General features: G+C 31.4%; 1 protein-coding gene across 2 annotated transcripts in view; it reads left to right on the top strand.

Moving 5' to 3' along the window:
- Positions 1 to 6,267, top strand: part of LOC143247388 (cardioacceleratory peptide receptor-like) — a 70,047-nt gene extending 63,780 nt beyond the window's left edge. The window contains exon 8 of one of the 2 annotated variants that reach the window (XM_076495381.1): positions 767 to 6,267. In XM_076495381.1, the coding sequence (XP_076351496.1) occupies positions 767 to 865 (99 nt within the window). In that variant the 3' untranslated portion in view covers positions 866 to 6,267. The remainder of the gene's footprint in view (positions 1 to 766) is intronic. The other variant, XM_076495382.1, reaches the window with a different exon arrangement.
- The last annotated feature ends 6,548 nt before the right edge of the window (positions 6,268 to 12,815 follow it).

Raw genomic sequence — 12,815 nt, 5'->3', positions numbered from 1 at the left:
AATTATGAAAATATTTTTTATGTTAGTAAAAACACTGATTTTCCAAAAAAGTTACAACGTGGAAAATAGATTTTACACTAGTAAAACCATTGATTTTCCAAAGAGTTACTATGTAAAAAATAGTTTTTACACTAGTAAAATCATTGGTTTTCCAAAAGAGTAACAATATAAAAAAATAGTTTTTACACTAGTAAAACCATTGATTTTCCAAAAGAGTTACTATATAAAAATAGTTTTTACACTAGTAAAACCATTGATTTTCCAAAAGAGTTACTATATAAAAAATAGTTTTTACACTAGTAAAACCATTGATTTTCCAAAAGAGTTACTATATAAAAATAGTTTTACATTAGTAAAACCACTGATTTTCCACAAGAGTTGCTATGGAAAAAAATTAGTTTTTACAATAGTATCATGCTTCGTATATATTTATGTCTTTCTCACTCACAATTAAGAAACGTTTGAAACACTAGATCATGCTTCGTATATATTTATGTCTTTCTCACTCACAATTAAGAAACGTTTGAAACGAAGGAAATCACATTTATTAAGTTACTTTATATAATGCTTAATATCAAAACGCTTGAGAAATTAAGTAAGAGGCTTTTGTTTGCTACTTTCCAAAAGTGCTTAACTCAAGTAATAATTATATATGTAATATTTTTTTTCAGTTGTCAAACCGCCATTTAAATTAAATAAGTATTTAAATGATACTCGTAATTTGAACTGCACTAACTCTTACTTTTCACACTCTTTTCTTTTCCAGAGAAACAATGCTATAAACATAGGAAGCAAGAAGTCGTTACGTCTCTTTAAAAGCGAACCTTCTCATCCAACCAAAGAACGTCTCAAGACACGAATATAAAAAAAATATGAAATGAAACTCAAGTAAAATGTTGCAAAAGAAACATTTATGGTTTTATTTGTCTTAGGAATGAATCCAATACCTGAAACTTTGCTGTGATTTCGTAGGTAAAACAATGTAAACGTATAATTTGTATGTTTCTGAGTGTCAACAGTAACATAACTAATTGTTTGTTTATTTCTTTTTACAATAAAACTACGTTAGGGTGTCTGCTATGTTCACCGCGGGGCAATAATCCCCAGATTTTAGAGATGTAAGTCCGTAAACTTACTGCTATACCACAGAGAGATAAAAGTAATTAGGTAGCTAAACTACAGTATGTTGAGGAGTATGAAAATTACAGTTTAACAGTCATTTGGAGCACTGTTTTGTAAGACCCGAAATAAAATAACTCATAGGTAAATAACATATTTATTATTATTCATTTGAAAAAAAAAAAATTATGTTTACGCACCTAACATTGATGTAGCCTCAAATAACCATTTAATACAAGTATTCTAAAGTTATACGTATTAAAACATAACACTGATAATTACTGAATATCTCAAAAGCTATTTTTGTATTTCTTGCATGTTTAAGCTGGTAACAATTTCGTAAGTACTTATTATTGTAATAACTTATGGTAATCTTCTGGAGAAATAAAACAAAAATGGGTGTTTATTGTATCTTTATTTCAAATTTCGGGTATAGTTATGTGTATATATTTTCGTGAGAATAGATGTTTCATATCAGATAGCTCACACCTTCTATTAGTAATTGATTATAAATGAAATACTACCAAGGAACATTGACCGATGGCTATTCTCATAGTTAGTATCAAAACACGATCTTACTGAAATAATTAAAGATAAAAATGAATTTTTACATCATTTCATGTCAGAAAGAAAACGATGGATATTTATTTTTTCTAAGAAGAATGCGCTCTTTTGTCCAAAAAGCATTTTTGCATAACAAATAAGATAATAAAGTTTGATTTTAGAACTTCTGATACCTTTAAGTAAGAGTGAGAGCTTTTATATACGTTTTTCTTCCGTGCTAATGCGTTAACTTATTAATGGAATTATTTCGGAAAATGGCCAGATGGTTAAGGATTTCGACTCGTAATCTGAGAGTCGCGGGTGCGAATTCCCGTCACACCAAACATGCTCGCTCTTTCAGCTGTGAGGGCGTTATAATGTTACTTTCAATCCCACTTTTCGTTGGTAAAATAATAGCCCAAGGGTTGGCCATGGGTGATGATGACTAGTTGCCTTCCCTCTAGTCTTACACTGCAAATTTAGATACGGCTTGCGCAGATAGTCCTCGTATAGCTTTGCGCGGAATTAAAAAAAAACAATTTCGAAAAATAAAGTAAGGCCCGGCATGGCCAGGCGGGTTAAGGCGTGCGACTCGTAATCTGAGAGTCGCGGGTTCGCATTCCGTCACACGAAACATGCTCATCCTTTCAGGCATGGGGACGTTATAATGTGACGGTCGATCCCACTATTCGTTAGTAAAAGAGTAGCCCAAGAGTTGGCGATGGATGGTGATGACTAGCTGCCTTCCCTTTAGTCTTACACTGCTAAATTAGGGATGGCTAGCGCAGATAGCTTTCGAGTTGCTTTGCGTGAAATGAAAAAAAAAAAAAGAAAAGAAAATGATAATATATGGAACTTCCTCGTCGTTTATCATATAGATAAATCCATAGTTTTAAGTATTCAAGGCAGTTTAAACATAATGAAATACGAAACCTGTACAAAGAACTTTATAACGTATACCATATTTAAGTAACGTAAGCTGAAACGTTGTTGAAATATAAGCGTAATAGTATAGTACTGTAACTAAGATTAAGAAATGAAAATGGATTATTTAAACTATTAATATAACTAGCCGATTATCCATGGCGCCAGTGCATTAGATCCACGTGTGACGTATTTACTACGTTAAATCTGCATTTTGAGAATGGAGAAAAATAAAGTTCTCTGTGATGGGAAACGGAAACGAAACAGGAAAATCGTGAGCCCTATTTCAAATCTACATGCACACAGGATAAAAATTTCGCAAAGCTGGGGGTTGGATATAGCCTAATAAAATTTTTTTCCACTATTATATAAGCAAGGGTTCCACTGTAGTATGATTCTACCTATTAAAGACCGAATGTATAAGCTAGCCATCGCTTACTATAATAGAGTAGTTAATAGGAACTCTCTCACTGATAAATTCCTCACCATTTCTAAACTGATGTCAGGAAAATAATTTGTATTTCAATGAGATATTCCTTGAATGATATCTGTGATATCAATCAATGATTGATCATTGATCTTACCACTCGTTCTGTTTGAGTTTTTAATCGATTAAAGCTGAAATATAATTTTCTTTTTTCTTAAGTTAAATTCGGAAACACCCTACATAAGAGGAACATTAAGTTGGCTTTAAAATAAACAACAAGTGACCGTTATTATTAATATGACTGAAGCGGTTGAACTTGAGTCTAATTTTCATGATAACGTAAAACTACAATCTACAATACTTCTATGATCATTTAACAGCAGACATTGTCTATTACCCCATTTAGTACGTGTAGAAAGTTCGTTTATCATAGTTTAATCGATTTGAAAATCTGTAATTTTTACCTTGTTCAAACTCAAACTACACGCATTGCAACAATTAAGCTCAAGAACAATTCTATTTGTTAACAGGAACTCATTACTTTACTGCAACTGATAAGTAAACTTTCAAATATTTTTACTTAAATTAAATTATCTATCTGAAAATATTTTTAATTATTCAGCAACATTTTGGCAAGTTTATTTTGTCGGAATCATGGAAAATAAGATATTGTTAAACTTCAATATTTGTTTTGCAGCACTAAACGAAATATTTTTATTAGTTATGCCAACTTCATTTTTCAAAACGCTACTATAGATAACTTTGTTAACACTGTTTAAACTGTGCTACAGTTGCACTTCGCTTTCCCTTCAGTCTTTTTAGAGGTTGTATTTATTGCTATGATAAATTAACTCATACTAACACATACACACAAACTGTTGGTTATTACAATAACCAATAATACATATATCTAGAATTAGGTTTTAGTTTTTACTGGTAGCATCGCGTTTCTTCATACGTCGTTCTCTCTGTTCACAATGCCGCTCTCACATCTCCTTGTAATTGTTCTTCCGTGAAAGCCTATTTTTCATAACACTTTCTTAAAAACATTTCTAAACACGTCTCTTTTCCATATATTTGATTACAACATCTCATAATCATTGAAGATTTTGTTATCTCTACAGTGGCTAAACAAGAAAGGCGATCGCTACCTCTAATAATTTTTCTAAGGGCTTAGTGTTGTAATCCTCTAATACCTTAGGGAATGACCAAAGACAGACTGCTCTATCATTCTTCTCTCATCTATAATGGATTTTTCTCACACCACTTCTTAACAAAGCTTTCAGCCAGTGGCAGTAGAATAGCCACTTGATAAAATCGTAAACAATTTCACTTCCGAAATATTATTATTATTTTTTCCCTCTATTTTTCCTTAAGACAACTTATCTCAGAAGTTATTTTTATCTTCAGATCATGATTTACTACTATGGTGGTCAAGGTATAAACATAAAAACTGTTTTTATTCAATCCGAATAATAATGAACTATGTAGTCTCTCAAGCTCAAGAGAAATGGACAACTGATAATAAAAGAAAATTACTGGTACATTTTAAATGTTTTATCTTTGTCAACTGATTAACAAAAATGATGGTTCTATTGCACAGTTTTGTGACTGGAGAAAAGTTGTTTTTTTATTGAATACGATAGCGGCTGATATATTTGTAATAAAATTCATTCTTAATAAATACATATATGTGTTAATTTATCTTTGAAATTATTAGGGGGAAGATATATTGTTTTATATAGATTCAATAACGTAAACGTTTCGATTAATATGCTTTAGATAATTTTCCTTTTCGTTTCTTGGTTGATGCGGGTTGAACAAAATAAAAACGGTGGTTGCAGTTTAATACAGTTTTCTTTCCTTGGGATATCAGAGAAACTATTAAGTGAATTATTAATTAAGGTAGAAAATGCAACAATGAAGTGGATGTAAGGACATCGAAGTAACGTCATTTGTAAATATTTTCGTATATGTTTTATGCTGAAAGAGCACAAGACCAGTATGTATATTTCTTTATATGTGACATGATATCATTCTCCTTTAATTTGTTTTGATACGTCGTTGTTTATTGTTCTAAGAAACCGGACAAACAAATCATCATCACATATTACAAAATTATTATGAATAAAATATTATTCCTATATAAATAACAGGAAAGATAATTACAAATCAGAATTATTATTGAAACATCTGCATTTATATTAACGAAACTGTGTTAAAGTCATCACGTTTTTGGTGTTACTGAGAACAGAAATATAGATGGTCTTGAAGTGTAAGATTTACAGATTCATAAAGCTTGGTTAAAAAGAACGAATCCTAGAAGAGAAACTTATTCAAATTCGCTTTTACTACAAGTACGTTAAAAATAACAAATGCGCAGATAAGGTGCGCGGTTCTTCAATTTTCCTTCACTCCATATTTACTTAGGAAAATGATTAATTTATAGGCTTACCACATTTGATTATGATCCGGAATTACGGTCTGACAGTAAACACTTTATGTAAAATATCGTTTCATTTTTCAAAACGAAATAAATGAGCGACGTACTGTTTGGAATTAATTAAGCCTATTTAGTAGATTGTCTAAAAGAATAATTTCATATAATGCTGTTTCAGTAATATTTTTTAATAGCATATATATTTTTACTTTTGAGCTGTTAATTAATAATTAACACTATAAGGAATTACATTTACAGTAAAACACTTCTGTGAAATAACACAACTTGTGGTCTGTGTTTCAAAGGCTACAACACAAACTCAAGTTTCAAACAAAACGACTACTATGGGTTGGAGAAACATAGCACAAATATGTTGGTTGATGCACGACCTTTGTCTTGAACTTAATATAACCTGCAAATGCATAATAACTATGTAACTTCAGAAGGAATACAACAACGTATTTTAAAGAAAACACAATTTTGAATTGAAAACCGCAAATCAGTTATGTTGTTATTGAACACATGAAAATCATTTGTGTTATAGTTCACACATGTTGTGTTGCTTTGAAATAATATAACATTTGTATCAATATATAATACAAGATTTTTACTTTATAGTGTATTATCATGGTAAATCAATAATCTAACTTAACAACCCTTAGATTTTCTTCCATGTTACTATAATTAATTAAATTTGCCAACCCTTATATTTTCTTGCCATGTTAATATAATTAATTGAATTTATTATCCCTTAGATTTTCTTGCCATGTTACTATAATTAATTGAATTTGTCAACCCTTTGATTTTCTTGCCATATTACTATAATTAATTAAATATACTAACCCTTAAATTTTCTTGCCATGTTACTATAATTAATTAAATGTACTAACCCTTAAATTTTCTTGCCATGTTAATATAATTAATTAAAAGTGCTAACCCTTAAATTTCCTTGCCATGTTAATATAATTAATTAAATTTGTCAACACTTAAATTATGATGTTTTTCCATGTTAATATAATTAATTAATTACAGACTAAGAGGGTCTTACCAGTGTTTTATATTTTATAGAATATTATATTTCGATAAACAAATATAGTAATTCGGTGCTCTACAATAACTTACACTCATTAGATTTTATGACGCTTCATTCACCTTGATTGTTCATCTGTAATGTACGTTAAACTTAAAAAAAGCACTTTTACAAGGGCGCTTTGAATTGTAGTAAACGTTTGTGATGTGTACCGTATACAATAAAAATAAAACAAATGCCTCAAACGTCTCGTCCAATGTTTCACTACAGATATGACAAACATTATATACACACATATAAATATGGGTTATAATCATGATTGATACAACATTGTACAGACATATAAGTATGGGTTATAATCATTTCTGGTAACAACATTATATACAAACCTATAATAATCAAAATGTTTATATTTAAAAAGAGAATTATTTTTTAACGAGTCAAAATATTATTTCCTATCAGTAAGTTTGTTAACTTCATTCATTCATAAAGCACGTATTGTTTGAATCAATACGTTATACAGTTGCTTTAATCACACGTTTTCTTTGAGTTTTCCTATAGAAATGAAAGATTTTTAAGTTGCAACAAAACTAATTGACGTACTTTTGGTTCAGTTACAAATTCAGTTAATTTTGTATGGACAGAGAGATGTTTTTCTTAATTTCACGAAAACAATTAAATAATAGACAGAAAAACCGCTGTTAATGAAACAATACTTCCCGTTCATATCAAATATCACTTCCCTTTAAGACGCAATGTCTTTGTTCGAACTCTTCCCGATTCGCCTCGTTAGTTACTCGAATTGTTTTTTTAAGAAACGTGGAAGTAATAAACTTAATTTTTACTGGTTTATTCGCCTAGTTATTTTCCAATACGAAGTTTGAAGATAAATTACTTTAAATATATACTTTGTGTTTTCGTATAGCAAAGTCACAAACGCCTAACTGCTGTGTCCACCGAGAGGAAACGAACTTCTGATTTTAGCGTTGTAAATCCAAAGAATTACAGCTGTTCCAGGGGGAGACAACTATATACTTTATAAGTATATACACGTTTTAAAATATTTGATAAGTGTATGCATTTTTGTTTGTTTTTGAATTTCGCGCAAAGCTACCAGAGGGAAATCTACGCTAGCCGTCCTTAATTTAGCAGTATAAGACTAGAGGGAAAGCAGCTAGTCATCACCACCCACCGCCAACTCTTGGGCTATTCTTTCACCAACGAATAGTGGGATTTACTGTAACATTATAACGCCCCCACTGCTGAAAGGGCGAGCATGTTTGGTGCGACGGGGATTCGAATCCACGACCCTCAGATTACGAGTCGAACGCCTTAACCCACCTGACCATGTCAGGCCTAGTAATAAAAAAGCGAAAAAAAGGTATAAATTAATTCACTCTAATCCTTCCTTAAGAAAAATTTAAAATACCGCAGCTAAGTTACGATACGAACATGAACAGTAAAATAATGGATAGATTTACATTAAAAAGTGATGCAAGTTTATTTGTACTTTACCACCTCTTCAACTACATTCGTTCTTCTTACGTTATGTCGATATAAACAAACGAAACTCACATTTCAGAATAAATGCTTCTGAATTAACACGGTTTGTTTGTTTTTGGAATTTCGCACAAAGCTACTCGAGGGCTATCTGTGCTAGCCGTCCCTAATTTAGCAGTGCAAGACTAGAGGGAAGGCAGCTAGTCATCACCACCCACCGCCAACTCTTGGGCTACTCTTTTACCAACGAATAGTGGGATTGACCGTCACATTATAACGCCCCCACGGCTGGGAGGGCGAGCATGTTTAGCGCGACTCGGATGCGAACCCGCGACCCTCAGATTACGAGTCGCACGCCTTACGCGCTTGGCCATGCCAGGCCTAATGAATTAACACCTTATATTATAGTTAATGACTTCATGTTCTCAGTTATTACATGTGAACTAAAGGTGTAATAAACAGAACTGATATACTTAGGTGTCAATCTTATGTTTGATTAATATTTTTAGCTTTTCTGGGATTTACCAACTCAGCTCAGTTACTTATGATAGTACACATACATGCATATAATTGAAAACCAAAATAAACCCACTAAAATATTGGGAAGTAGGTACGTTGGTGATAATCTATATAAATAATTTTTTCATTGTATTTCATTGTAGCATAACTGGAATATTTTCATTTTGTTAAAAGCTAAGAAAACAGGTTACCAAAATAAGAAGTTATATTTGAGCGAACGTCACGTGAACTGAGTATTGTTCGAAAAATTCTCGTGCAATGACCATGACTTCTTATTACTGTCGTATAAAATCTAATTTTGAGCTTTCATCGTCGATAAAAGAAACGTCTGAAATTTAAATGATTTAGTTACAGATGACATTTAATCTTATAAGGCTTAAGTCATAACTCCTGCATGATAAAGATATATTTTTTTCGTTTCTTTTAAAGAAACGCTGGGATATCGAAAAGCAATCTTAGAAATTTACTCCCTTTAACAGCAAGAAAAAAAAATCCGATGCTTGAAATATTTACGTTAAAGTTGCTCTGTACAGTGTATAAAAACAGTTTTTTAAACTAAGAATATAATTATAGTTTATTCTAAGGAAGAAAATGTACCATCATAGCCACTAATGAAACTATTAAACATATAAATAACAATAAATAAACTTGTTGATCCTAGAGTTTTCTGAAACTTAAACAAATAACTATCACGTACAGATATATTCTTGTGTCGAAAAATGATATGTTTTTTAAAATTGGTACTAGATAATGCTGCTTTTCATGTGTCATTAATACATCTCTATCACTGTTGTACAGAGCAAATAGTTATTCAGATGACTGGAAAGTAAAGTTCACTCCTTGTTGAGAATTATTAACAAATAAAGCTTACTCAGAGAGTTGAGAATTATTAACAAATAAAGCTTACTCATAGAGTTGAAAATTATTATAAAATAAAGCTTACTCATAGAGTTGAGAATTATTATAAAATAAAGTTTACTCATAGAGTTGAGAATTATTAACAAATAAAGCTTACTCATAGAGTTGAGAATTATTATAAAATAAAGTTTACTCATAGAGTTGAGAATTATTACCAAATAATGTTTAATTCCTGTTGAGAATTATTAACAAATAAAGTTTAATCCCTGTTGAGAATTTTTAACAAATAAAGCTCACTCAGCGAGTTGAGAATTATTAACAAATAAAGCTTACTCAGAGAGTTGAGAATTATTACCAAATAAAGTTTAATCCCTGTTGAGAATTATTAACAAATAAAGCTTACTCAGAGAGTTGAGAATTATTATCAAATAAAGTTTAATCCCTGTTGAGAATTATTAACAAATAAAGCTTACTCAGAGAGTTGAGAATTATTATCAAATAAAGTTTACTCAGAGAGTTGAGAATTATTACCAAATAAAATTCATTCATGATCCATCCTATTAATTAAGAAAGTCTTAACTGGACTCTGAAGGTTTTTGATTAGCTGGGTTAAACTTTTGGATTAATAACAAGAAAAATTGAATAACCACGAACGAAACCAGAAATGAAACAATTTGAATGCAGGTAGCTTGAGTAAAGTCAGATTTATATTTCTCTATTAATCAAATACCAGGGAGTGAAAACTTGTGCTTAACGTACGTAAGTAAAGTCAGATTTATATTTCTCTATTAATCAAATACCAGGGAGTGAAAACTCGTGCTTAACGTACGTAAGTAAAGTCAGATTTATATTTCTCTATTAATCAAATACCAGGGAGTGAAAACTCGTGCTTAACGTACGAAACATTTTTTGTGTTATTTTATAATTGTTTTTAAAATGTAAAAGTTGTGCGATATATTTAAATTAAAACAGTTAAGAAACCTGCCTACATTAGACATTTCAGAGGTAACGTACGTGGAATCCTCAACGAATCAACGAATTTAATGGCCGTGTAGGGCATATTAATGGCTGCGAGGTACAGGTATTTCATATGTATATAAAGAAATGATATTCGCACACGAGATCTCAACATATAAACCCTGTTTGTGATCGCGATTTGAGAAATAACAGATCTTTACAATACATAATACCATATAAACACCAAACTCTCCATCCTTCCATAATTTCCTACTTTTAATTTCATTTTTCCCCATAATAAATGAAGATTTAAGAACTTCTCACGCATGCGCACACTTTACTCATTTAATCATGCAGAGAGTAATTAGCTTTCTTATTTCGTTAACCATTCCGTTGTGTATCTCGTTATTAGTTCCTTTTAGAATTCCTATTAGTTCTTCAACATTAAAGTTTTCCTGAACATTTTAGTTCCTCGGTTTCGGCTTTACGATTTTCTTTGTTAGCGGCCCGGCATGGCCAGGTGGTTAAGGTACTCGACTCGTAATCCGAGAGTCGCAGGTTCGAATCTTCGTCACACTAAACATGCTTGCCCTTTCAGCCGTGGTGGTGTTATAATATGATGGTTAATCCCACTATTCTATGGTCCTATGGCAAAAGAGTAGCCCAAATGTTGGCGATGGGTGGTGATGACCAGCTGCTTTCCCTCAAGCCTTACACTACTAAATTAGGGACTGTTAGCGCAGATAGTCCTCGTGTAGCATTGCTTGAAATTCAAAAACAAACCATATGCTTATAATGTTAGTACTGTTTTATGTTTGTTTACGAATATTTTATTCATCTGACTTTTGAAATGCAATAAATCTTTGTTCCGAGTTATTTTGTTTTCATAACAACAATTCTTTTATTTTCCATAAACAATTGTTACAGAAAAATCCTGGTACAACTTTTTGAAGAAATTGATTTATCTTAAATATGGCTCTATGAAAATTCTGCACAAAAAATCTAAATATTATATAACTACCTGGGCTGAGGTTAACGTGGCGAATGATATTTCAAATTAATATAATTTTTAATCCCTTATCTTTAATACAGGAAATAGAGATGAAGATGATGATAATTACGCGAAGCAGACGATAACAAAGTTTTGTGTGAATAATGACAGTCTTACCAAATGTATTGAATTCCAGGGGTATGTACATAAGTGTATACCATTACACATATTTCATACTAACGTATTCAGTATTAGCACAGAAGGGTTACAAGCGTATCAAATTTGTTAGCATTTATATGTATGTATGTATTTATATGTGAACTATCTTTTATTTATAAGATACAGCTATGAAAATTCTTATATGAGTAACGCCGTCTCTGTGACATGACTTTTGACTATTTCAAATGTATTAAGCGATTATATTGTAATAGGTTTGCATTTGAAAACACTGACAAAAGAAACTACTCAACTATCAACTAGATGTAAATTTAATAACCCTATAGGTTAACTTGAAACTGTGTGTAAGATGTACATGTGAATACCTGTGGTGTTATAAGTAGTGGTGTATAGGATGATATATATATATATATATACTGCAAATGATTTTCAGTCCTCGCTAAAGGGACTGACGATCACTCTTATAACGCTACCAAAGCTTAAAATCTAAGAAATAGTTATTGATGCTGTTGTTGTTGTTTCGTTGCGGTGCCTCATGTATTCGAATCAGTATTCATTGGTTCTGAACCGATGTTAAGACTAACACAGTTCAGTGAGATAATACTATTTCTACTAGCTTTAGGTATGCAGTAAAATTCATTTACTTTTTAATGACAGTTTATACCAAGATGCTGGAATAACATCCTTAATTACATCATTCACTTGCCTCAGATTTAATCTGTACAAGTGCTTACTCAATCTCACGCGAATAAGAAAACACTATATTTAATGAATTGAGGACAAAATGGACAGAGATTGCATGGCAAATAAAGCTTTGAAAATGTATTCAACCATCGTCTACGTTTGAGCAAACTTCGCCTACACCACATATCTTGCACTCGAGACGAGATTTTCAGAAAAAAAGAAAAATGATGCGAAAAGCGTGAAGCGTTTTTCTCTGACGTTAATTTAGAAGCGAATTGCGGGAAGACAATGAACGACATGATTATCAGAACTCACGTCCCTCTCTGAACTATTTAAGAATATTCATTATTTTCAGTATATAAAATACGTCCGAAAAATGCATGATTACCAAAAACAAATGCACAGTTTACAGTTTCTGTTGCATAATAACAATCAGTTAGATAATAGCTATATGGTGGCTTATATTTATTACACGGTTTTATGAGTTTCAGCATTTGGGCCGTATAAAACACGAAAAAGCAGTTCATTAAGACAGAGAGATCCGTTTCCACTGAATAAAGCCTTAAAACCAATAAGCACAGTTTCAATTTTGCAAACAAAAGACTTGATGTTCCTTTATGACAGTAGCTGTTCAATTACTTGTAAT

Source organism: Tachypleus tridentatus, chromosome 3 (assembly GCF_004210375.1).
Source record: "Tachypleus tridentatus isolate NWPU-2018 chromosome 3, ASM421037v1, whole genome shotgun sequence".
Lineage (NCBI taxonomy): Eukaryota > Metazoa > Arthropoda > Merostomata > Xiphosura > Limulidae > Tachypleus > Tachypleus tridentatus.
Note: the sequence above shows the minus strand (reverse complement) of the source record. Positions and strands in the feature narration are given on the sequence as shown.